The sequence below is a fragment of the Calonectris borealis genome, chromosome 2 (assembly GCF_964195595.1).
Source record: "Calonectris borealis chromosome 2, bCalBor7.hap1.2, whole genome shotgun sequence".
Taxonomy (NCBI): domain Eukaryota; kingdom Metazoa; phylum Chordata; class Aves; order Procellariiformes; family Procellariidae; genus Calonectris; species Calonectris borealis.
The window spans coordinates 14,862,943-14,887,487 of record NC_134313.1 but is presented as its reverse complement, the minus strand read 5'-3'; the positions used below and the strand labels follow the sequence as shown (position 1 = coordinate 14,887,487).

Here is a 24,545-nt window from a genome sequence, read left to right as displayed (position 1 = left end):
TTTTAATATAATGATTTAGCAGCAAAGCCTCTGTTCATTTGGGGAGAGAACTAAGAGACCAAGAACAAAAATTAACTAATGAGAGTGCAGTAAGAGACCCACTGCTTTTGGCCATGTGCTACCAGCCCTTCTGAATGAGAACTCATTGAAAATGGTATAATAGAGGCCTGTAGCAAGGCCAAAACAATGGAACAGCAGCTCTTTCTCAAGCCCTTTGACCATACTGGCAAAGAAATGTGATTAAGATTCACATCAAGAAGAACAGACAGTATCCACTGCATAAAGACAACCATGGGAAAGCTCTTTCTGAATTAGTGTTGATGGATACCTTTGAAATAATGCAGATTTCCAATCTAGATTCAAGAATGTATCTTCCAAGCTCACCATTTTAAGCTAAAAAAGCCAGGAATTCATTTGCTAGAGCAGGAACAGAAGCCGTGTTGAAATTAAGTGTCTCTATCACATGTGCGAGCCCCCAAAAGCCCCAAACGGGTGGTGGAAAACTGCCACAGCAGCACATCTAACTCAGGGCAGCAATTTCATGTTTTTCAGCCTGGAGGAGTGGCTAGAAATCCAAGTGCTTCTGCCAAGCCCTCAGGTCTGTACACTGAGATAGAAATCTCAGGAGATAGAGCTCTTGGCTTTTTCAGCACTCCCACCTCTGGATCTAGGCCAAACAGCCGCAACCATAATCCTTCTGGTGTGCTTCTGGCCATCAGCCTCGGCCAGAACTTGAAACGGAGAAGTGAGGAGTTAAACTGAGCGCATCTGCCCATTGAAGAAGAATCTGCTTCTCAAACCATGACATTTCAAGCGTGATATATAGCTATGCACCAGCTATACCTGTTCCCGGCTGACTCAGCCATTCCCACCGCTCTTGAAGTGGTTATAATAAAAAAAGCACAGATATACCTGGTGGCTAGCAGGGGGTAGGTATGCAGAGGGCTGAACCAAGCTTCCTTTATCCGTGGCATGCTCTCATATATTAAGAGGTCTTTCTCCGTCAAGACCACTAACACTGGCTTCCAGTGCTTCTCGTTGTCTCCTGGCACCTGAAAAAGAGCAAAGTCTCAGTGAAATAACAAGAGACAAAGCTACCATCGTGGAAAGCCTGACAATATGAACATGTCGAGTCCTGGGCAAGATAATGAACAAAAGAGAGTTTCACTTCTTTGGCTTTTTGACATCTCCCATCTGAATTTATAACCAGCTGCAGCAGAAATGGAGTAAGTGCAATGACATCTGCTGCTCTCATTAGTACTGCCATTTCCAGCCCTCCTTGCAGCCTTCCCTTACTACAGGCTACTCCATAAATGCAGTAGTGGAAGAACACTGAGACAGAGCTGGCTGTTATTTAGTGTGGTATGCATGAAAGGACCTTAAATGTATAGTTATAATATGCACCATTCATGTGTAGCTGGCACATTAACCCGAGTGCAGGACACTGTTGCTGCTGTTTCTATTTTCACGACTCAAAAAAGCTGCAACACCATCACTATTAAAGAGTGTCAGGTAGTAAAAAATAATGGTTTGGGAGCAGATGCTTTTTTCCTCAACAGTTTATGTTTTCATTGCTTCTCCTTCCTTCATACCCTTCTTCCTTCCCAACAGTTTTACACGTGCCAATTTGTAAAGAGATCCAATCTAAACACGGGGTTGACTCAGTGATGGATCTGCATCTACATTTCAAACCCATCTGTAGAAGATGTCTAAAAACTGGGCCATCAGAGCCCTTTACTGGCTGCAGAATCCAGATGTGGAATTGTATTTTGCAGGTTAGGCATGTGGTCGTCCACATGGCTACACAATTACCATTATGGGGATCCTGGTTTTTACTTATTCTACACTGGCAGCATGGAAGTGTCTTAAAATATATGGGAATATGAAATGGTTTTAGTTTCAAGTGAGAATGAAGCTCCTGGCTTTCACAGACAAATTCATCATTTTCCTTTTGGTGCACATAAAGAAAAAGAAACCACGTTATGTAGTACACTCACAGCCACGCTTTCAAACCCAAACTCCTCGGCGAGGTACTAAAGGGAATGAAACCAATTCTGAGATTCACTAGACAATCAGGTTGTCTACATGACTGCTCCATTTAAACTTTCTCCAGGAAAGAGAAGCAGTTGTCTACGGTGTTCTATAGTTGTTGCCAGCCTACTTGCCATGGGCATGTGTCGCTGGGCCCATCACTGTGTGGAGAAACACATACATGGGATGAAAGGTTGGCCAGGCTGAGAGTGGCACAGCCAGGAATGGTAATTCAGATCCTTAAGTACTATGTGTCTTAAGTGATGGATTCAGATTGAGAACTGCATTTGAAACACTTGTATTTTATATGAAGAAAGGGTCCCACAAATTTCTAAACTTTTAAGGACTTTCAAGAGAGTTGTAAGATAGCTTTGCACTAGAACAGCAATGCCGAAAGCAGATCTTAAACTTAAACCAAAGATTTTTGGCTTACATCGTTTTTAAAAGGTATTTTTCCTTCTGAATTAAGCTTTTCCAATAATTATATTCCTGTTTACAGTATTACTTGCTCATTGGTTGTTCATGTCTGTGTGTTCATCAGCTTAAACTCTTAAAAGGTTCATCCTTTTAATTTCTTCAGAAGCATCAATACTTACTTACAAATTTCTTGTGGTGACAGTTTCTTGAAATGCAACCTTTCATTTTCAAATATGGCTGAATAGAGAAGCTGCATAATTAACACACCTACTAATACACTCCAGAAAGAATGCAAAATCCAGAGTTCTCACAGCCCATGTACCACGAAAATATTCACACAAGCAAAAAGCATCCTCACCTTCCTAATACCACAGTTATTAACTACAGCTAACACCCCAGTTCCTAGCGTGGGAATATAGAAATAAATGTTACAGTTAATGTTAACATTTAATTTTTGAGCACCTGCCTGTGTTCTTTAATTCAAAGATTTTAGTACATACTTTTGAAGATTTCCAGAAAAGAAAAAGGAAGGTAAATATGAAGTCTATCATAGGATGAAAAAGCAGGATGTTCAGAACCATCATCTGGAGGAGTAAGCAGGCAGCATACTAGGCTGTTACTTCTTATTTTTCTATTCTGTGACCACAAGCAATCCAAAGACTAAGGGAAGCTACTCAGTTTTTCTGCAAAACCGTCCTGCCTATGTAGCATTTTCAATCACAAGCTTTGTTATTAGGTGGCTGGTCAGTCAACCTTGGGACTCCAGGAACCTTGGGAAACACTGTTCCCTGTAAAGCAACCACAAGAAAGGGAGCAAAACTCATTTTGCCAGCTGGTCCCACCGCTATTTGCTGGACAGCCATGAACATCAGGTGCCAGAATTTCCAGCGTGGATGCTGCGATTACCACCTGCACAGCAAAGCCCCCAGCTCTGCCTCAGTCCCTCCCAATAGCAGGGTGACTATGGAGAAGATATGGCTTGGTCATAAGGTACTGAAGACTTCTTCTCAAGTGCAAGTGACTTTATACTACCTCTCCTTGTAGGATGTATCCCCTATTTGTAGGGTGTATACTGGGAAGGGGAGAGAGGAGAACGATCTTTGCCTGTGTCCTGCCAGGAAGCCCTCTCCAGTAAGAAGGGCCATGCAATACATACACTTTTAATCACATTTTTTAAACCTTGCTGGGACCATAGCTGTCTCACTGCTAAGGAATGCTGGTGTAAGCAATACTGCTGCTATTTCAGACCTGAAGAAGGATTTGTGTGCCTGAAAGCTTGTCTGTTTTTTTTCCAACTGTAACAGCTGATCTAATAAAAGACATTGCCTTTCCTTAAAAACCTTGAATTGCATTACTGTTCCCTGATTTCGTTGGGGTTTGGATCAGGCTTTAACAGCTGATGACGTGCTGTTCGACAGGCAGCTGGCACTTATGGAAGGTGTCAAAGAGAACACGCTGTACCGTAAATGGTAATAGCAAATTTTACAAAGGAAGAAGAGAGGCTGCAAATATACCATTAGCCTACAGGGCACATTCAGAACAAATCAGCATGGGAAATTAATCCAGATCAAGCAAGTGTCATACCAAGCATGAGTATAATAGCAAATTACAAAACAAAAGCAAAAACCATGCTGCTTATGGGCAGCTAAGTGAAGGACTTGTTCAAGTTTTAAAGGTTTTAAAATCTGACATATCATAAAGATAACATGAAATACTTCTGTAAGAGTAAATTTAAGTATCATTTGAGATACATTTCAGAAGCACCATTTTAGACGATGGTTAGGTCCAGCTTCTTAGCCAGAATTCTGGCACTTGCGCTACAGTTTCTTCATTCCAGTTCTCACTTGCACACGTACAATTTAAAGTGCATTGATCTGTGTTGCAGACAAATAAAATCACCATCTACTCTAAAAACCGTTTCAAACTCAACCCTTTTTCAAAGTAAAAAATGTTAGATCAAATTTAGATGAACTACAGAAAAGAAAAATCTACTCCTCAAACCTCCCACTACAATAAAATGAATCAGTAAATTTCTTGCTGGTCTTCTGGGCACTGTTCAGATAACTCTAAGCAACAGGTACCAGTGCCCCCTCTCCATGGTCTGCTCATCTCAGCTGAGGTCGCTCCTTACATTCCCAGGTGAAATTCCACTTCAAGTCAATAAAGCTGGAAATGTTTATATCAGAAGCAAACTTTTTTTTTCTTTCCTAGACACACTGTGCCTCTAGATCAAAGTCTTCAAGTACAAACCTGAAAAGGGAGAACATATTCTAACAAAAAAACCCCAAGTGCGATGAAGCTTCTTTTATGCTACTCGCAAACCTCTTTGCTCCTCATATACTCACCCCATGAAGTGCAAACCCCACTTTTTCCCATAAGCACCTCTCTGGTTTACCTTTCCAAATTCAGAAAATATTCCTTGTAAGGCAGGGATGAAACCTAATTTTTTTGTGTATAATAAGGTGATGGCTGGGCCTGGGATGACACCAGAGAAGACCTGCGTTCACATCTTGGTCAACCACAGGCTTCTCCTGCAAAGTCAGTCTAAATGCTCTGCATTTCCATATGGACACTGCTGAGGTGGCAAGTGCTGCTGTAACACACATAGCAGGAGCAGACGTAAATGTGAAGGTGGACAAAAAGTGCGCAAGAATGGCTGCTGTATTTCAGCAGCTACGTGGAGACTTGTCCATCAGCCCTTGGCTGACACAAGAGCAAAAGTGCTTCAACGCAGAAAGCAGATGGCTCACGCAGCGTTAGGACACACCAGACCCTACCGCACCGAGGATGCACCTGAGCTCTGGCTGCTTCTGGATACCTTTGCTGTGGTGGGGCAGCATCGCTCCAGGCTTTGCTTTAGGGGCAATCTGCGGTCTGAAGGACTGACTCTGCAAATAACGACGTAGCAAGCTCAACGCTCCTGCTGGTTTTCTGGCAACTGCTCACGTGCTTAAGGCCACTGCTTGCAATGTACCCTTAAAGAGTAACTCCTCTGATACATAGCAAACAAGACTTCAAAGAGGAGCCAGCTTGTTTTTCCTGCGATGGGGACCTCTGGCCTCTTTAATGGGTATCACAGCTTCCAAATCTTTAATTGTTTTCACATATAATTAGTTGCCGTAAAGACAATGGGCATCTCAGTGGAGATAAATCCTTTTACAAACGGTTTGGCCCTTTGCTCTTTCATCTGCCAGGTCTCCTTTTCATAAGATTTTTCTTTGAATTTCAGTTTTTCATCTACTTCAGGCTGCCAGGAATGGATGAAAGAACACTTTTAATCTATGAGGCTCACAGATAATTAAATTAGAGGCCTCAGTCTACTCCGGAAAGCTGTTTTATATTTTCATTAACTCAAAAGGGACATTTCAATTACATTCCCTGTTTAGTAAACAAATTATATATTGCCAGAAGACTCCACTGCAGCAAGTATCCAAAATGTGGCCTTTCAGAGAACTGCTGTGAAGGTAGCAAGTTACACTTACAGTAAGTGGTTAAACCCCCTTTTCCATCACCCCCTCCCAAATCCTGGAGCTACACTATCCCCTCAGACAGAACACCGGAGGAGCAACCAAGAAAGAATTTTCTGAAACTTTTTTCTTGCTATTTTCCCTCCTCCCTCACTTAAAATCTCTCCGTGCTGACAAGAGCCAGCTTCCACGCAGGCTGGGATTTCTTGCCTTTTCATCGTCTTTTGATGAAGGGCTACGTCCATGTTCAGAATAAATTTGATTCATTTACAGAAACCTACTTGTCAGTTCCTGAAAATAACAGCTGGGACTGAAAAGGATTTTTGCAAGATGAACAGCAGTGATGCAGAAATACATCATGCAAACCCCAGCATATGCAACAACACTGGTATTTCTGTGAGCTCATTTGACGGGAGGCAATTTGCAATGCAGGAGTGGGTGTAAATGACAGCCGTAGGCAGGGGATATCAACATCTCCCACGCGACAGGCAGATGAGATGTGTTTTGCTGCTAAACTTTGTAGTTTTAAACAGGAAATAATGTGCACATGGTTTAGGGGAAAAAAAGAAAAAGCTAATGAAAATGTGTCTGGTTTTGTTCTTCTCTCTCTTTGACCTCAGTGACGGCTCAAAGGTGGCCATAATCAGATCTGGATTACAATCAGTGCACACACAAAAATCCTCCAAAGGGCACAATATTGCCTCCTGTGAGCAGCAAGCAGCGAGCGAGCGATGCACACCCTTGGCCGTGGTATCACTGCTGTACAAGCAGCCAGAGCCACACAGGTCAGGCAGGAACCATAGCAGGAACCATGCTGATCCACCTCTCGTGCTATCCTGAGCGGAGCTCGGGGGTACACTGGCAGCTACAGTTACAGGCATTGCTGAGTATGGCCAGGACACCCATTCTCCAGACATGTCTGTTCAAGTCTCAACTCCTAAATAAGCCTTTAAAATGACAAGACACAAGCCAACTTTTGTCAAAAGTAACACAGTTCAACCATGTCAGCATGGCAACAGGTTCAAGCCGATGTCCTGACTCTCTGGACTAACAGGATTTTCAAACAGCTCTGGCTCCTATCCTAATAGCTCTAAATGTCAACAGAAGCACCTCAGTCCTATGTACTCCAACACAAGAACGGCAGGTGATCTGAGACCTTTCCTACAGCCAAGCAAGAAAGCCCGATCCCAGTTTTGTAATGAAGGTTTGCTCCAGAGCTCAGAGAAGTCAACTGGAGTTTTTCTAATGACTCTAGGTTTTAGACTTGGGCCCTTGGGAAACAAGTCTGGAGGGCTGCAGGCTTCCCATGCTACAGAGAAGATGGAGCCAAATTCTTCTCGGAGTTACACAGGCACAGGATGGGATTCAACACCCACAAGTGGAAACAAGGGAAATTATTATTTGATACTCAGAGAAACTTTTTCATTATGTCACAGTGGTCAAACACTGGAACAGACTGTGAAATGTCCACCCATCGAGACACAACATGACTAGGCAAGGCCCTAAGCAAGCTGCTCTAGTTGGCTCTGCTGAGATCAGGGGGGTTGAACCACAAGAACTCCTTTCCAACCTATATTATTTTGTGAGTCTATGAAACACTGGAAAAAAAGAAAGAAGTTCAGATTTGGATCACAAAGTCATCATGTAGGTTGCCCCTGAATTAAAGTTGGTTATATAATTATTCCGTACATATGCAGTTTTTCATGATGTGTTGCATGAATGTTCCATCAATATGAATGCAGTAGTCGTATAAAATGGTTATCTCAGCTTAAGAGTTTGCAGGATGATTTGTAGTTACCTTGTACCTTAAATCATGTAGAGCCATATAAAATGTATATCCTTGATCCTTCTGACTTGGTAGAGCTTAACACTCTGGATTTCCTTTGCTACTGCAAAGGAAATCTACCGATTCCTTGCAAAAGATAAGGAACATAAGGGAGTAGAAAACCCAGCATCACATTAACTTCATTCACTGTACAACATACCTTAAGGAAAAATGTATTTCACAATTGCATGAAAAAAGTTTAAAATCCTGATGTATTCTCTTTCTTCTCCTGATCCATGGGTCCACAGAAACAGGTTAAATAAACAGAAATCCAACTCCAGGAGACTCAAAAAGGAAAAAAATGGTAATTCATCTATTTTAGAAACCTCTACCATGACCCAGGATCATTTTGCTATGCCTGAAGTTGAGATTGAGGGTCCATAAGTAAGAGCTCTTTTGCAGTGAGACAGCAGACTCTAACTTTCTGATAATGTCAGGAATCTTTCCAGGGAAGAGCAAACAGGCAGAGAGCACAGGAGATGGTAAATGCCCCATACCATTTGTTAAAGAGACCGATTGCTTTTCATCTTAGAGAAGGTAAAAGGAACTCTACTGTGTTTTAAGAGTAAAACTCATTTTCTTCTATAGCAGCCTCTTCAGACCATGAGAGCACTGTCTGAAATTAAGTAGTGGTAATTTATGATAGCAAGGCTTTGCAAACAGCAAAGGTCCACTCCTGAAAAGATATAGTGTTGAGCTAAATGATTTCTGTAGAAAAACCTGCACTTTGCTATCTTTTTTTTTTCCTTTTTATTGCTTCTCAGAAATTGCCAGGGGAGAGCAGGGAAGGGAAGAGGACATTTCATCACTCAAGGGCTGTGGCAAGGAAGCCTTGCCCAAACTGTAAGTCGCAAGGACAGAGACAGAAGGCAAGTCAGACATGGGGGAAGGTCAGAACAGCCCAGCTGACACTGACAACTGAGGCTGATCAAGAGATAGTGGACAGACCAGCTACAGTTCAACTGACCTTCAAAGCTAGTTTGACTGGGAACAAACCTGTGCTGGAAGAGGTCTCATTTTAAGTATTGCTTATAAAAGAGGCACAGGTGAAGGAGGAAAAAAGGGAAGGAAAGACCATTAGCCTTGGGCTTTTCTAATCAGTTGTATCGATTGAACAAATGAACAGAAAGCCTGAAGAGTGGAAGTGAGCACAAAGCTGCTATATGAAAGCAGAAACTTGTGCAAAAGTGGAGGCAATCACAACTACCTACCTCCATGACCTACCAGCATCAGTGTTTCGCCCAGCAATCTCTCTTTTCCAGCATGTTCATACTACACATTCAGGATAAAAGTGAAGATGCTATTAGCAGACACCTTTGCACCTCTCGTGTGTTCATGCATTTTGAGTGTGCATGGCTTATCTATGGGATGTCTGGGCTCTTCAGACTGCAAGGGAGTAAACTTGCTTTCTGAAACACATCTCAAGAACATATCACAGAAAGGTTGGTGATAGCAACTGCCTGAAGTTTAATAAATATTTAAATAAAAATCACAGAATTAAAATGTGGGATGAACTATATTTCTAAGACACAGCTCAGTTCTGCGAGAAATGAGCAGCTGTGCTGTCTCCAAAATAAACACTGGACCTCAAAGCACAAAAATCCTAGTACTGAGGGAACTGAACTTCCCTTTAAAATGGAGCAGTCCCCTTCCTCCAGTAAGCCAAGCTTGCCCTAGGAAACACTAAGAAGGACCAAGGCAAAAAGCAAGAAAAGAGACGGGGAGCTCTGGAAGCTCTACCACACCTCCTGTGCAACTGCTCAAGAACGGATACTGTTACTCACTGGCAGGGAAAACCAGTTTCCCCCAGATATGCTCCAGGATACCGAGAGCAACCACTATTCTCTGCTATGCCCTGCAGGTTGCTATATGCTGGGGTTTTGCTGTGAGCAGAGTTTTCTGTTCAAGCCAAGGTGAAGCATTTTATGAGGGAGTTCATCATCATCAGTGGGGTATAATGGTAATTGTACAGGAGCAGAATCAATGTAAAGACACCATGGTTTCAACTCACTGTCTCTAAAGAGTCTATAATTTACAACTGAATCTGACTTCAGCTGATCAAGTGGGTACCAGATTAGGATAAATGAGTAATAATACCCATTACCTCAAAAGATACACACAGCTTATCTTTCAATTCAATAAAAGTGCATGGATTTCTAATCACCAGCTCAAGAACACTTGTCAACAGTGCCCGATCAAACATGAATGCTGGAGGTGGAGTTTTGATTTGAAAGCAGCTTGCAGTTTTTAATGATGGCTCAAACATGTAAAATGCCATTTGAAATGATTGCAGTGTCTGTTCGGTGAAGGACAGGTAATCATCAATGTCTACATTAAAACTATAGTGACTGAAATCTGTCCCAGAAGATGTTCTGTGCCTTTCTCTATCACACTGTCTTTCCGAATATTCAGTCTCAGAAATGATGGCCCATCATGACGGGTACCTTTTCAAAACTGACAGATTTGACTGCTTTACTCAAGGGTCATTATAAATCACAAATGCTGGAAGAAAAAACAGTAAGGAAGCAATACAGAGAGAACAAGATGTTTCTTCGTCATTGTTATTATGTTGTCTCAAGGACAGTCTAGAATACTGTGTCGTTTCAGTCTATTGTGTCATTGATCAATATTCAGTAATACTGATGGACTGCAATGCAACTAATGACCTCAAGCAAATGAGTGAATTCACTACACGTCTGGCACAAAAATGTATTATCTTCAAAAAACACTGATAAGATCTATACGTTACGCTTCATCAGCTGGAATTTTGAACATGCTGAGAAATATTTGGAAGCCTTATTGAAAAAGCAAAAATTCAAGTAGAATCCTTAATAATTTGGCTTAATTTTGAAAAAACGCTGAGCAGCCACAGGTTTCTGAAAAGTTTGGTGAAAATTGGTCACAATTTGGAATCCAAACATACTTATTTAGCTGCCTAAGTAAAGATTTATCAACACAAACTTCCTATATTTGTCTTTTATTTATTTATTTATTTACCTGCTTGTCATTTTCAATGACATTCAGTTATTCAAGACCATACCCTCTTTTTAGATAGATAGAAACAGAAATTCTGTATCATCTCCACCAGTAGAATGACAGACCTCCACAAGCTACCTAAGATACTCAAGGAATATACCTGCTTTCTTGCTGGGGAAAAAAGGGAACTTAAACATGTAATTTTCATTAGAATTTGTTTATCAAAAGTCAAAAGTTTCTGATGGGCAGAATGATTTTTTTTTTCCCAGAAACCCAGCCGAACTCCAACAGACCTCTGCCCACCAAACAGGTTTCCAGTTTGCTACACCTTGGCAACCAGTGTGGAGAGCTGGTAGACCATCCAGTAGGTCTTCATGGTGGATCTTAGTATTGGTGGATCCCAGGGTGCCAGTAAAGGTAGGAAATGAACAGTTATTCCATTTAATAGCCAATTCACTTTCTTTGTCCTTAACCAGGACAAAGTTTAAAATCTGTGCCCTTTCAGAGAGCTCTGTTTGATTTGGGATTTGTTAGTTTTCTAAAGAATGGGTAAAGAAGACAAATAGGATCTAATAAAAAAAAGTGCCACCTGCCCCACTGAAAAGCTGAGATCCTTTTCCTGCCTTCCAAGAAGGCATAAGCCAGCCACTGGTTCAGAAATGTGAATGCTTAGATTCATAGAGAGAGGGCTGAAGATGACTTGAAAGATCAACTCATTCAGCCTCTGCTCAGGAAAAGATTTGCTCCCAGGATTTGACTAGCCTGCTCTGTAAAACCTTCGCTGATAGAAATCCCCAGCTACTCTATCATAGCCCTTGGCCAGCTTCACCATTAGGAAATCATTGCCCATGCTGGAGCACGTGCCACTGTGGTCCCGGGGATACTGTGAGGGCAAGTATCATTACATGCTTGGGAGACTAATAGAAAACTCAAATTTGTTTTTTTTAGCTAAATGTCTTTAAGATGGTCAAAGTCATTTCAGGAGAGCGATGGTCACAGAGGAAATGGGTAAGTGGGAGGAATGCAGGAGAGAAAGTTCAGAGCTAGAGGATAACTGCAGTTTGTCACTGGTCCTGCGATTTGCTGGATAGTTGTCACCACTACCTATCTGGTACATGAAGAAATGCACACACATCCCTAACGTTGCAAAAATAAATGACAACGCAGCTTTAACAGGAAACCAGTATTACCAACTCTAGCCAGCCAAAGCTCCCTTGGGGATGTCAAGTGACGCTTGAAAATCACTGAGGTTTGCTTGGTATTGAAAATACATTTTTAATTCTTGCTGATCCATCAAGCCTTTTTGCTTTGCTGATATTCCAAAGTTTCAAGCTTTTCTCTGTGGCTAGGAACCTACAATAAAAACAAGAGCTCAGTTTTCATAAAATCTCTTTATTTCAGAAGATGGTAGTAGAAGAAATATCCCTAAAGTAAAAGTATTCAAGGGTTTGGACCTATGGTCAGGATGTGAGCTGCCACTTCTCAAGAAGCATTACTTTCCCAGACCTGATATTGCTTATATTACAAGATCTGACAAGATCACAGCCTGGGGGATTATGGCAACAACTCCTTTAATTAATCCACTACCTACGACAAAAATGTAGCAAATATTGAAGGGGGCATGGGTTAATAGAAACTATGAATATTCAACAGAGTCATACAAGGAAGTCAAACATAAAGAACCTTCTACTTGGCAGTTATCTAGCTGAGCTTTAAATTAGCCACACAGGACAAATGGATTTAGTGCTGTGCCATGTTATTTCATCTAGATTACTAAAAGATACACAATTAGGGCCATCAATCTACAGACCCAAATCCTACAAATATCAGCAAATCACATGCTATAAGCTATGCAATTTTGAAAGCTAATGCTCTTTATCTGGTTCTAATTCTCAGTGTTTCATATCTTTGCAATAACCACAGCATTTAACTACTCATAGGACAATTCTACTGAGAACTGAACATTCCTCTAGAAGAAAAACTTAAGAGGAATAAAGTTAATTTCTAAAGCTAGTATAAACAGATTGCATGCTACAGATTATCTCCCTAGGGCCAGGATGGGAAACTGAGGTTTCAGATTTAAGAATCATCCTTGAAATACATAATTTAATAAAATAAAGAACTTCCTGGTAATGGCATTACACTTTTACATCTTTTAACACACACATCACATATCGAAAGAGGAGTGATTTTTGGCACAAGAGATACACGATCTCATGAACCAACTGATTTCATCAATGGAAGACTCTTTCCTGCTGCAGGCTAATAAATCACCCCAGCCAGCAAGTGCCAGCCATTTACAGTAAGAACTGGCTGAGGGTAACATGAACAGCGTAGAGTTGCTATTACTTCTGCAGCTTCAAGAAAGTGAAAACCCCAAGAGGACAAACAGGTATGAATATTATCAAAGTCACTACACCTAATTCTACCCTTGGTGTTACAAATGTATTTTCATTGAAGTCACTGGGAAATTTTACAAATTATTTCTTCCAGTTTTATTCCTACTGTGAAGATAAATATTTGTCTTTTCATTGAGATCTCTTTTGTAGATTGTAGTGGCCTAAACATCTTACACATACTGGTATAAAAAATCTAAAGTAACACAGTTGATTAACACTAGTATAAAACCGCAAAAAGAAAACTGGAAATCATGTACTTCATTAACATTGTCATATGCTAATATTCACTTAACCCATTTCAGAAGTATAGCAAATTGGATATCATACCAGCAGTTTCATACCAAAATTTCTGGATTTTTAAATATCAAGCCCTCATTGGCTTTTTTATTTCCTTCGCCATATGGAAAACAGTCAGGCACAATTAACTATTTGTCAGAAAAACAATCTATTAATTAACACTATTCTGTGCGAATGAGCTGAAAATCATGTTCTTTGCTTGCCAAAAAGCTTCCATTTCTCATGTTTGTGCTCAGAACTAAACATAGCTACAGATAACGCCGCTTGACATAACTGACCAAGGGAAAAAAGAACAACTGCTGCTGAGGTTTTTCAGAACCAGCAGCCAGCGAAATTTTCTAAAGATAGGTAGGGGGTCAGCAGGGCTTCACCTCTGCATCTCATAAAATTCTCTACTGACAGATCTGTGATTAAACTGGGCAGAAATAGACTAAATCCCAATTAAGACATTCGTATTTGTGGCAGGGCTTGAAAGAGAAAATAAAGTGGGGGGCAGGGGAGAATAAGTTACAGTGTTTTCTAGGCTTAACCTTAAAAATATAGGACCTGACTTCAATTATATTTATATCCGTTCAATTCTACTGACGTCAATGGATTTGCTCCTAAATTATGCCAGATGGAAATCAGGCTAGCTATTACCACATTTTCATGCATATAACCAGCGCCCCTTTAAAAGCACCATTTATTCAAAACTACATCCTCAGACAGCATGCATCCTCAGATAACCCAGCTAAAATCAGAGGAAGAGGCAATCGGTGATCAGGGAGAACTGCAGAGTGATAGAAGGGGAAAGGAAAGAGATCTGGAGCAAACTTCCTTTGCTGTTATCTACACGTGCACATAACCTTCATAACCTGCTGCTGAATCCTGGGCACTAAACAGACAATCTTTGGGGCTGACACAAGACAACATGGTGGCTATTCTTTTTCCTAGTAGAAAAGCAGCCTGTGATCTATGTTACCTTTGAGACTGGTATTCTTATATTTCATTTTTTAGCAGAGAAGCCTGCAATGCTATTGTTACCAAAACTCTGAACCCCTTTGCAGGTCCGTGCAGGGTTACAGGTGCATAACCGTTATGAGTTAGTGGTTGGCTCCTTGTAACAGTTTTACAGAATTGTTCACTCACTTGGATGCGATCGTATAACCACAACCCATTCCTTCTGCTTGTGCTTGCAAATATCCAAGCAGCTGTTTCAAGTTATTTGAAGGGGCTAGAGACCGAAGTTTTACTTGACATGTCCGAGCTAATGGAAACTGATAATGTACATTACCTTTGATGAGTGCAAACAGCCCCTCTATCCAATCTGAAGTGAAAGACGACAGAGAAGCTAAAATTCCTCTCTTTGAGGTCTCCTTGCAGCTGTGAAGAATTAATCTTACAGGGTTATGAAAGGTTCAGAGAAGACTGGTCTTATTCTTGCCAACAGGGGATATTTCAACTCTCTCCAGCCCACTCAACAATTTGTACACCTGTCTGCACCCAATGGTCTCTGCAGCTCATCAGTGGGCTGCTCCTTCCACTGTCACCTTCCCGCAGGCTCCTGTGGCTCAGTTTCATCTCCCCATCTCTTCTAGTGCTGTCCCACTCTTCCCTTCTCCCAGGCTCTATTCATCTTTCTGCATGCGTCCATTTGGCTTATGTCCCACAGGAACAAAAATCACAGCAGAGACACAACGTCTGATGTGTGGTTCCATGTTTCCTCCTTCCTCTACCTTGCCTACTCAGATGGTTAGACTTTGGAGCAGGGTCTACTCCTATTGGTACTGTTTATGCTGCAATCTCGCATCATGGCATTCCAGGTTTTGCTAGTCCCTAGGCCCTCTCATACTAACATAATTATTAATATTATGTTATTAACCACAAAAATCACCACCAGAATCAGTGCTGCTCTCTTCCTCATTTCAAACTCCTGCAACAACAAAGCAAGAATCCAACAGTAAGTCAGCTCGTCCTCAATAACCAGCTTTCCCAAAAAACACAAAAGCAGGGGGCCTCAAGACAAAAACATCACGTAAAAGGTTCTCACGCTACCCCGTGCAGCTGTGCAATCCCTCTTCATGCTGCTCCTCTTTGCAATACCTCCACAGCTTCTTCCATCTCTTCCAGTTGCCTTTGCCTGTTAACATCTGCCTGCAGTTTCGGGCACGCAGATTTAAACCTCTGTTTTGAAATCTTAGGTGGGAGTTAATGTATTCTTTAACCCTATGATTCAGGGATCCAAAGAACATAGCAATAATATGCATGTTTTAAGTGGAATGAACATGTGGGTGTGTTTAAACCTGAAGTTTTAACGTATTCCCCGCTGAAGGGCCCTGCAGAAAGCCTCACAGGATGAGATGGGGCCAGAGACAACACCATAAAACACTTCTTTTCGTAATAATGTACAAGCTTTTCATTCCATAAACAAACAGGTAAGCTTCTATTTCCATAGTAGGCTTCTCCTCAAAGTGAACTTTTTAGAGCCATTTCCATAAACGTCACTGACATTTCCAGTATGAAGCACAAAAAAGCAGCTATATCCATAGTACACATCGGCAGCCTACTCTGGCCAATGTCTGCAACTATTTTCAGCACAAGATCAACAAATGAATGTTTGCACAGCAGCATCTGCTCAGCAGAAATGTATAAATAAAAAAAAGCCCCAACAATAACACGATGTGTTCACACAGTTTCAGGAATCTTCACTGTGGCTAACAGTTGTTAGCATCTAGTGATTAAAACCCAGGTGCTTCCTTCCAGCAGGGCTACTGTTACAGTAGAGCACCTGAAACTCAGGGAATCCAAATAACACCTGAGAAAACCTTTGGTAAGTCCATTTGTCTTCAACAGCCACGTCACTACTTTGGGAGCAGCAGGTCCAAACCCCCACACAGAGTCTCCTTCTGATGTACACCCAAAGAAACAGCCACTTTGGCTCCAGAGCCCCTTTTTGTACCCTGACTATTGAACAGTCACACTGTACAAGCTGATATGCCCTTCCAAAGGAAGGGGTGGAAATCCCTGTTCCAGGGTATTCATCTAGATCTTCGAGATGGTCCTCAGCAGTCTTGCAGTTGGAGCTGGTAAGAATGGGTGTGCTTTTGATGAAGTTGCTGGAATTACTGTCAAGATGGCTCACTCTTTATAACAGCATGCCATCTTAGTGCTACCATTTTTTAGCAACTTCTTCTGGCTCTTCTGATTCCTATCTCCAATAAGTTTAACTTCTATCGCTTGTTATATCTGTGACTCTACTGCTGCTGTCTGACTTTTCTGAAAAAAGACTAAGCTGTTAGAAGAGAAAAATACTTAACGTCACTATCAGACCAGAAAAAAATGTGACTCCATGGGACATTTCAGCAAGAGCAGCTCTAAAATGGACTGCAGAATTTTCCATGGATCCTATTGTGTGGTTATTACTAAGGATGGTGTACCACATCTCTGTTGAGATTGCATTATTTCTGTGTGCTGTGCTAGTGCTGGTCATTCCAACAGGTCCTGCCATGAGGTCAGGTGTGATACAACGGTACCTACTTCCTCTACCCCTATGGTATGTCTGACAGGATAAGTCCCCAGTGCCTCATGTGAGTGTGAGGCCACTTCACTTCTTTCACGTCCACCCCCTCCAGGGCTTGGTAATGCTGCATGTATGGGGAACTCTACCAGGAACAATGCAAGGATGGGGCAGTTTCTCATACATCTAGAGAACTTTGCTTTTCTAGAAGATCCTGTTTTGGATTTTCCTACCTACTGACCCCCCTTCTCACCCCGTCCCTTTCAGGCTGTTTTTCCTATCTTGCATCCAAAGTCTAATGTGAACACCAAAGATTGCATCTCTATGTACTTTGGGGTTTTCCATTTGATTTCACTAGATTTTCTGTTTGAAGCAGTGACGGTCCCTCAGCCTTATTGATCAGTTTTCATTGCACAAAGAGGAGAACATAAAACTGTGTGTGACCTGTAGAAATCACATTTATTCTGTCTCTATTTTTCTGTCCCCTGCAGCTGGTTGTTTAGGGCTTACATTAAAACTGGAAATGTTGCTTTCTTATGTAGTCATTGTGCAACTCTTCCTTCCTTTCCTAATCCTTAAAGCGAGGAAAACAGCCAGGAGAAGGATATTGTGCATGTTGGGATTTTTGTCCATCTCTCCATGGGGATGATTAGCAAAATACTGTTTCTCTCTAGATTCACAATTTTAAAATGAGATCAAAATCTGGCCCTTCGAGGGAAGTGTTACTTTTGGAAGTGATCAGAAACAGCTGCTTTCAAAACCAGTGATGCTGGCGGTTTGTGGTAATTCAACAATTGCTCTTAGGAATTTTACTTGTGAGGAAGGAGAACTTTGCTGAAGTATTGCTAAGTAAGGTATCTACTAATCAAAAACATATAGCAATGCTCCCAAATTCCTTGCAATGCCATGATAATCATTAGATAGTAATCTCTGACAAGGTTAAATCTAATGTTATTCAATGGCTGTTCCCCAAAGTAGATTCCCTTTTGGTAGTAAAATCATTATCTTACCATTTAAACATTCAGGCTTTCCTCTCTATTTCACAGTTCATAAAGCACCTTTATGGTGTTGAGATTTTTTTTTACCCGAACAGACAGAAGACTTTGTTTTTCCTGCTTTGATTAAATCCTACAACCCACAAGCAGTGAACCTCTGATACTGCTCTACTGTTTTTAATTGTCTCCTTCTATTAAGATGCCAGCACTGTATGTCTTTCCTGCAGCCCCAGCGCAATTTTGTTACATGCCTGGCATTAGTGCTGATGGTCTGAGGTTAATGTGTACACTGTACAACTCATTAGCTGCACATTACTATCAGAGCCAAAAATCAACATGATTGATCCAACAATATGTTTGGGCTTGGGACCGAGACTCAAATGAGGTCTCACCAAAAGCAAAGGTCAGCAACTTGGCACAAATTTTGCTGTGCACAGAGAAAGCTTTTCTTCCAAACTATTCATCAGGGAAGGTACAAATGACAACTAATATGGGCCTCATTAAAAACGAGAAGAGGAAACCCCTTGGAGAGGGCAAGGAGGCTCCCTCACTATCACTTCTTTTTTTCTTCAGTCCTTTCCTAAAGCTTGTATTTACATTACAGTAAAGACAAAGTGGAGCTTAAAGGTAGCTGTGGGCCTTGGGGTTTAGGAGACTCGTTAGACTAATTATCTTGATGCACACTATCAATTACTGTCCAGTTAAGCAGAGAGGATAACTCTGCAGGCAGAAATAAATCTTCAGAACTGAAGGATTTGGGGGAAGGGAATAAAAGGATTTTTTTTATCAGCACTATTATTTCTTTTAGTTAAAACTCCAGTGTCAAAACATTTCCCATCTTGAAATAACTAAAATAAAACAGACGCTAGTTTAAGAGTGGGACAGAGGAGAGGAACGATACAAGAAACCCTTTCAACCGTGGATTTGTTCCAAGTACAGTTCTTACCGGGATTTCACTCATAACTCAAGCACTCTTGCCACAGTCAGGCCCTGAAATCAGTACTTCAAAATATGCTATTTTACATAGGGTATCATCATGTTCTTCCTTCCTCAGTAACCAAGGGTGTTGAAAATGCTACTGATACAACAATTATGAGAAATACTTCCCTGCAGACTCCAGAGCTGCTGTGTTGCAATATAATTGTCTAATGGCACATTTTTGTAAGGGCTGTCATGGTATTATGGGTATAATTTTATTTTTACAGGATACAATAATAAGGTAAAAGGCTGGTGTTAATAGCCTTAGGAACCTATTACACAAACAGAGGTTGAGGATTAAAATTGGACTAGATTTGTAGAGTCTGCATTAAGTAAATGTCTTGCCACACTGAAAATCATAACGCATATAAGTTTTCCCTCGCCACTATTTTTTTTTAAACTCTCCTATTCTTCTAAAGCTCAGTTCCTCTTTCCAACAGAGAACGCAGCTTCTTCTCAAGGTATTTTTAGAAAATCTGTTTATTTTTCTGTGTTAACAGTTGTTTGGCAAAACAGGATACACGGTATATATTGCTTCTGCTTGTACCAGCAGCAATGCTCTGCTCTTCCGCAACACCCCTCAAAGATTAACCAGCTCATCGGTCTTAAAAGCACTTGTGGGTAGCGACAACGTACCTCTGATTGCAAGCTGGGTGGATAAGCAGGATGGAGCAACACTATGGGAAAAGATGGGGGAAAAAACCAAATGTTTTCCTCTAAATGAGGGCATTTTTACTAGGAATGGCTCTGCTTTTGCCAGGAGTTTTCTCCATGGGGATCAGCTGAGGCTCCTGGGGGGAGAAGGGCTGCAGGGCAGAGAGAAGAGGGTTTTTTATGGCCTATTCTGCTGCTTTCTGATCTATTTATTCAGGCCATTAATCAAAAAGCTGAAATGGGAGTATTGTTGTGCTAGAAAAAAAAACCCCAATGACTGGGGTGAGAGGAATTCATATTGGGCAGAGCCTGAAGGTCAACACACCCCTAATGGGCCCCTCCATTTCCCTGAAGGTGATTTTTAACTTCAGGAGACAAAACCAGCAAATGAGAACAAGGTAACTTTGAACAGAGAAAAAGCAGCTCAATGGGAACTTAATGTTTGGAAAATCTGAGATTTTCTAAGATAGACAATCCCTTTCCTTTCAAACGTCTTACATGCAGCCAGTAAGCAGAAAAATGCAGACAAATGAGGAAACAGACACAGTGCAAGGGTGTAGCTCTTGCAAAACACTCTCTTTCTCAGTGCCCATCACATCACAGCGATGTGTAATCAGGGTAGATCAGCCCTGGGGATGTAAGAATAAATCTGTTTGTCCTGTACAAATGGTGGGATCTAGGGGCTGGAGGGCGAGTTGGGTGTCCACAGTGCTGCTCGGGTCAGCACAGTTAATGGGGGAGATGCTCAGGGCTTTGCTATTGCTCAGTCTGCATTTGCCTCGCTCTTTGTTTCAGCTCAGTTTGCCCCAAAGCATTGCTTTAATACCAGCCTCCCCACCCTAGATAACTCCAAATGCCCAGGATGAGTTCCACACCTTCCCCGACCCACATGCTGGTCTGCAGGTTATCTTTCTCCCACCTTGCATCCCATAGCTGGGCAAGGACAGGTGCTCCCCTTTCCTACCCCACCTCTGCTGACACCCTTCTTGCAGTGGAAGGAGGCAGAAACACATTGGGGCAGAAGGAGACCAATCGTGTTGGCGCTTCAGTGCTTAAAATAATTGGGAAGGGCACCTCCGTTCCCCACTGACAGCAGGGCTGGATACGGGCTCAGTAGAGGTCTCTGCTTCCTTACGCAACGTGTGTTTTACTAAGGAGAGGCTCATGTTGCATTTAAATTCCATTTGAAAACCAAGGAGCATCACTGTCTCCAATTCCCTCACTGTCTCTTGCAATATTTACTGTCAGAGGCTGAGAGAAAAAGGGAGGCCTTTCACCTGCTTCTGAAAGAAGGGGATCAAAGCCTTCCTTCACATCATACCTGTAATCTTTCCTGCTTTTTTTTCCAACTGAACTTGAGCGCAAATATGTTCAAACCTGCGAAGCCCCAAAAAGTGAGATGAGCCGGCACGTGCGCGAGGGGAGGTGGACCCTTTTGGACAAATCCAACTGCAGCTGCCAAGGCGAAAGAGGGAGAGGCCCAACGTCCCGAAAATTTAGCAAGATGTAGGAAGAAAATCCCTCATATACCAAAATCTAGAAAGTCCCTTGTCCAGCAAAATCCAGCCCAGCCCAGCCAAGCAGCACTTCAGGTTTGGCTTATGTAGAAGAAAGAGTTAAGCATCCATGCCGTGGCAGCCACGCCAAGCAAAGTGGCCGGTGCTCAGGACCACACGGGACGTGCTCCCACAGCCACCACCCTGCCACGTTGGAGGAATCGAGAGAAACAGCTCTCACACCCCAGGGAGGCAGCGAACCCCCCCTGTTTCCTTTCGGCATCCTCTCCTCCTTCCAAGCGACAACCCATCATTTCCCCTCTCAAACCCTGCTCTGGGTTTGTCGGCGGGACATCTGCAGAGGTCCCTCCCACAGCAGAGCCACGGGTCACCACGTGGATCCCACCTGTGCTCCATGTCCCTCTGCTGCCTGCACAGGCACATCTCCGGGCTCACAATTCCTCCTGATGCAGGAAGGGAGAAGTTAAATAAAACTTCATGGTGGGATGACATTAAAAATAAACCTTCTCATCGTTCCAAGGGCTCATAGGAACAGCGATAGCAATATGCTGTATTTTACAAAAAAAGTTAAGACAGTTGTTAGGACGGTTAGATCAAAACTGAAGGAGAGCGGGCAGGGAGCAATCGCCGGGATCCGGCCAGAACTAACGCAACCCTTGTGGGAAGGGCGAGAGGATGTGCAGGGCCCGAGTTTACACTTCAGCTCAATTTCTGCAAGAATAATTTAACACCTGAAAGCTACTGTAGGCACAACGGTGCTCACTCACTATTTAATTGTGCTTCATAATTGCCTGATAGAGGGGTTTCCGTCACTATAACAACCAAACTGTACTGCAGAAGTATAGACTTTCAAGCTCAGGTCCTTCATGCCTTCCATTTACCATCATATTCCTATAATTTTTCATGACTTATTTAAACTTATTCTTCTTTCCAATCCCCTTGTACTCAGCACTTCTGCCTGACTTAGACTTATCATTTGCTCAGATCTCATTCGCATGGGAAGAAATTGCACGTGTGTTACAGATTTTAAAACAGTATGGTGAATGAAATGGCTGTTTTCAGCCTGAGTTCTTCTTAATATATCCATTTACTGAATGCACCTAAAGCAAGAAAGAGAACGATGTTACTGCTGATAAAAGCTGCCTGTGGAGGAACCTCACTGAAGCTGGGAGAGGAAATTACTCTTCATGCTATTTCAGGTTTACGTCTTTCCTAAGAACAGGCTGATCGTTATCCCAGATAATGAAGACTGTTAATGTAATTAAGCGCTCGGTTGTGGTGTTTTACAAAGCAAACAAATATGTTCTGGAATTAATAAGCTGCAAGGTTAAGTGACACAGGGCAAAAGCAGGACTCTTCATTTGGATGTAAGTGCTTCACAGCAAGTAATTAGCTGGGATTTAAAAGTACAATTTCTAATTTAGGACACACAGAAGATTTTCCAATTTGAGGTATGTGTAATCTCCAAAAGATCAGATCAGTTTTAAGATTATGACCAGCTGTGTATTATCAATATGAGAAATCGGGTCCTTCTCTAACCACTCAAAACAGGAGGTCAGGACCAAATTGCCTTGCTCTTCTTCCCAGGCATTATACATGGGAGTATTTCCAAACATGCCTAGATAATTAGTAAAGAAAGCAGAGACTGAAAGAAAAGAACAAAAAAAACCCTGTAGAGACTAGAAATTGCAATGGAGACCACACTACAGGAATGTAATTTCCTTGCAAAGAAATCAGGCATTTGAGTAATAGGTTTCTTCGCAAACACCCATGTTTCTAGCAGGTTAAACCATACGCTGATTTGCACTGGGGTTAAGACACAGAACAACCCAAAACTCGCTGCAGTTTCAGCCTAAACATACACAGGTACTTTCCAGGGCCAGAACAGAGACCTGGGGATTAGTACAACCCAAATTTTATTCCTGAACATGCCGTTGGTTCAGTCTGTGCAGCCTGACGAGGCAGCTAGCCCAGAGGAAGAGTTATACACCGCCTGATGAGGCAGCCCTGTTTCCCAGTCCCTGCCCCTCTGCCACAGGCTCTCACTACTTCTCTTGCACTGGGATTTGTTATTTGTCATAAAACCTGCAGAAAGCTAATGCTACCCCACCGAAAGTAATGAGTTTTCTATCAGTATAACTATCTGATCTGGCTTAGGGTCAGACAAGCACTGCCACTACCATGATGGAAGAGCTGAGAGAGCTAAGGGGAATGGCGGCAGCCTCAACCACGGACACGGCCACGCCAGGGTTTTTAAAATGCTGCCTAGCAGCTACTGTGCTTCATGAGAAGGTGGTGAAAATCAGATATTCAAAATGTTAAATACAGGAAAAATGTTTTAACTATGTGATGGGTTTTCTCGTGCAAAGACATTTTAAGCTCGCTTTTACAATTTGGAAATTATATAAAATTTTAAGACTGAAGCTTCTCTCCTGTTCTTTGAAAACTCATTTATCTATGATGAGAATAACAACGTAGTTCTGTTGCTGGCTACTTGTTTTGCTAACAAGTGAACATACTTCCAAAGGAAATGGTAAAACAGAAACATTTTCATTTCATACTGGGGAAAAAAACCCTCAAATACGCTATCATGTCATTTGCTTAAATCTTGTTTGGACAGCTTGCACGGCTCACAATCTTACTGTTAGCACTCCCTCCTCTGAACTAGAGCGAGAGCAGTAAGATAAATATAATACTGCAATATAAGGTTCGATACCGAAGAAGATCACTCTGCTGTGACATGCCTCGCGCTTCAGCTCTAACACAATGATACGGTTATCTAAGATTTGAGGAGACTGAACAGCCTGTAATATATTAACACACTTTTCATTTTGGAGATAGTGTCAGGAGCTGAAAAACAACTCCAATTCACCGTGCCGCTTTGGTTATTTCCCCTCCAGGATCAGGTGTTTTCTTCCCTCTGATCCCCACACCAGATCTGTGGGAGCAGCAACATACTTGCCCTGCACAGGCAGAGCGACGTGTACAGGAACCAAGCGCTGGGGTTAAGATCTAGTGAGAAAAGCCCATAAGGGCACTTTTTCTGCAGCTTCAAATATTAACATTCTAAAAGACAACCTGCAGCAACTCCTATTTTTAAGTTTCTCAAAGGAGCTTTGAGACCATTTTAAGAAGCCCACTGCCTGTAAGACATTTGACATTCAGAAAGGAGAACGGTCTCCAGCTGCAGAAGCACTTTTTCTTTCCTCCAAGTCTACATTTAAAGTGTCACTGGCACAGCAAGGACGGGGAGAGACATAGAGCTCGGGGTTTCATTTAGGTTGTTTTTTTAACTGACCCAGCTACAAGCCTGGTGCCTGGCTACAGCTTCAGCTTCCCCTGAAACCAGTCATACTTTTGCTTGTGTGGCCCACTGCTGAATTGGCAAAAGCTACCTTTGCAAAACCACTTTTGCCACAACACCTTTTTGTGTTTGCATTAAAGAAGCAAAAATGTAGATAAAGCTTTTGCCAAGGATATCTTGATCTATTGG

The 24,545-nt window shown here is 42.0% G+C and overlaps 1 protein-coding gene across 1 annotated transcript in view; it reads right to left on the bottom strand.

The window, feature by feature from the left end:
- The window catches only part of SNTB1 (syntrophin beta 1), a 116,799-nt gene that overhangs the window by 12,705 nt on the left and 79,549 nt on the right, over window positions 1–24,545 (bottom strand). The window contains exon 4 of the mRNA XM_075141230.1: window positions 913–1,052. Within this exon, the coding sequence (XP_074997331.1) occupies window positions 913–1,052 (140 nt within the window). The remainder of the gene's footprint in view (window positions 1–912; window positions 1,053–24,545) is intronic.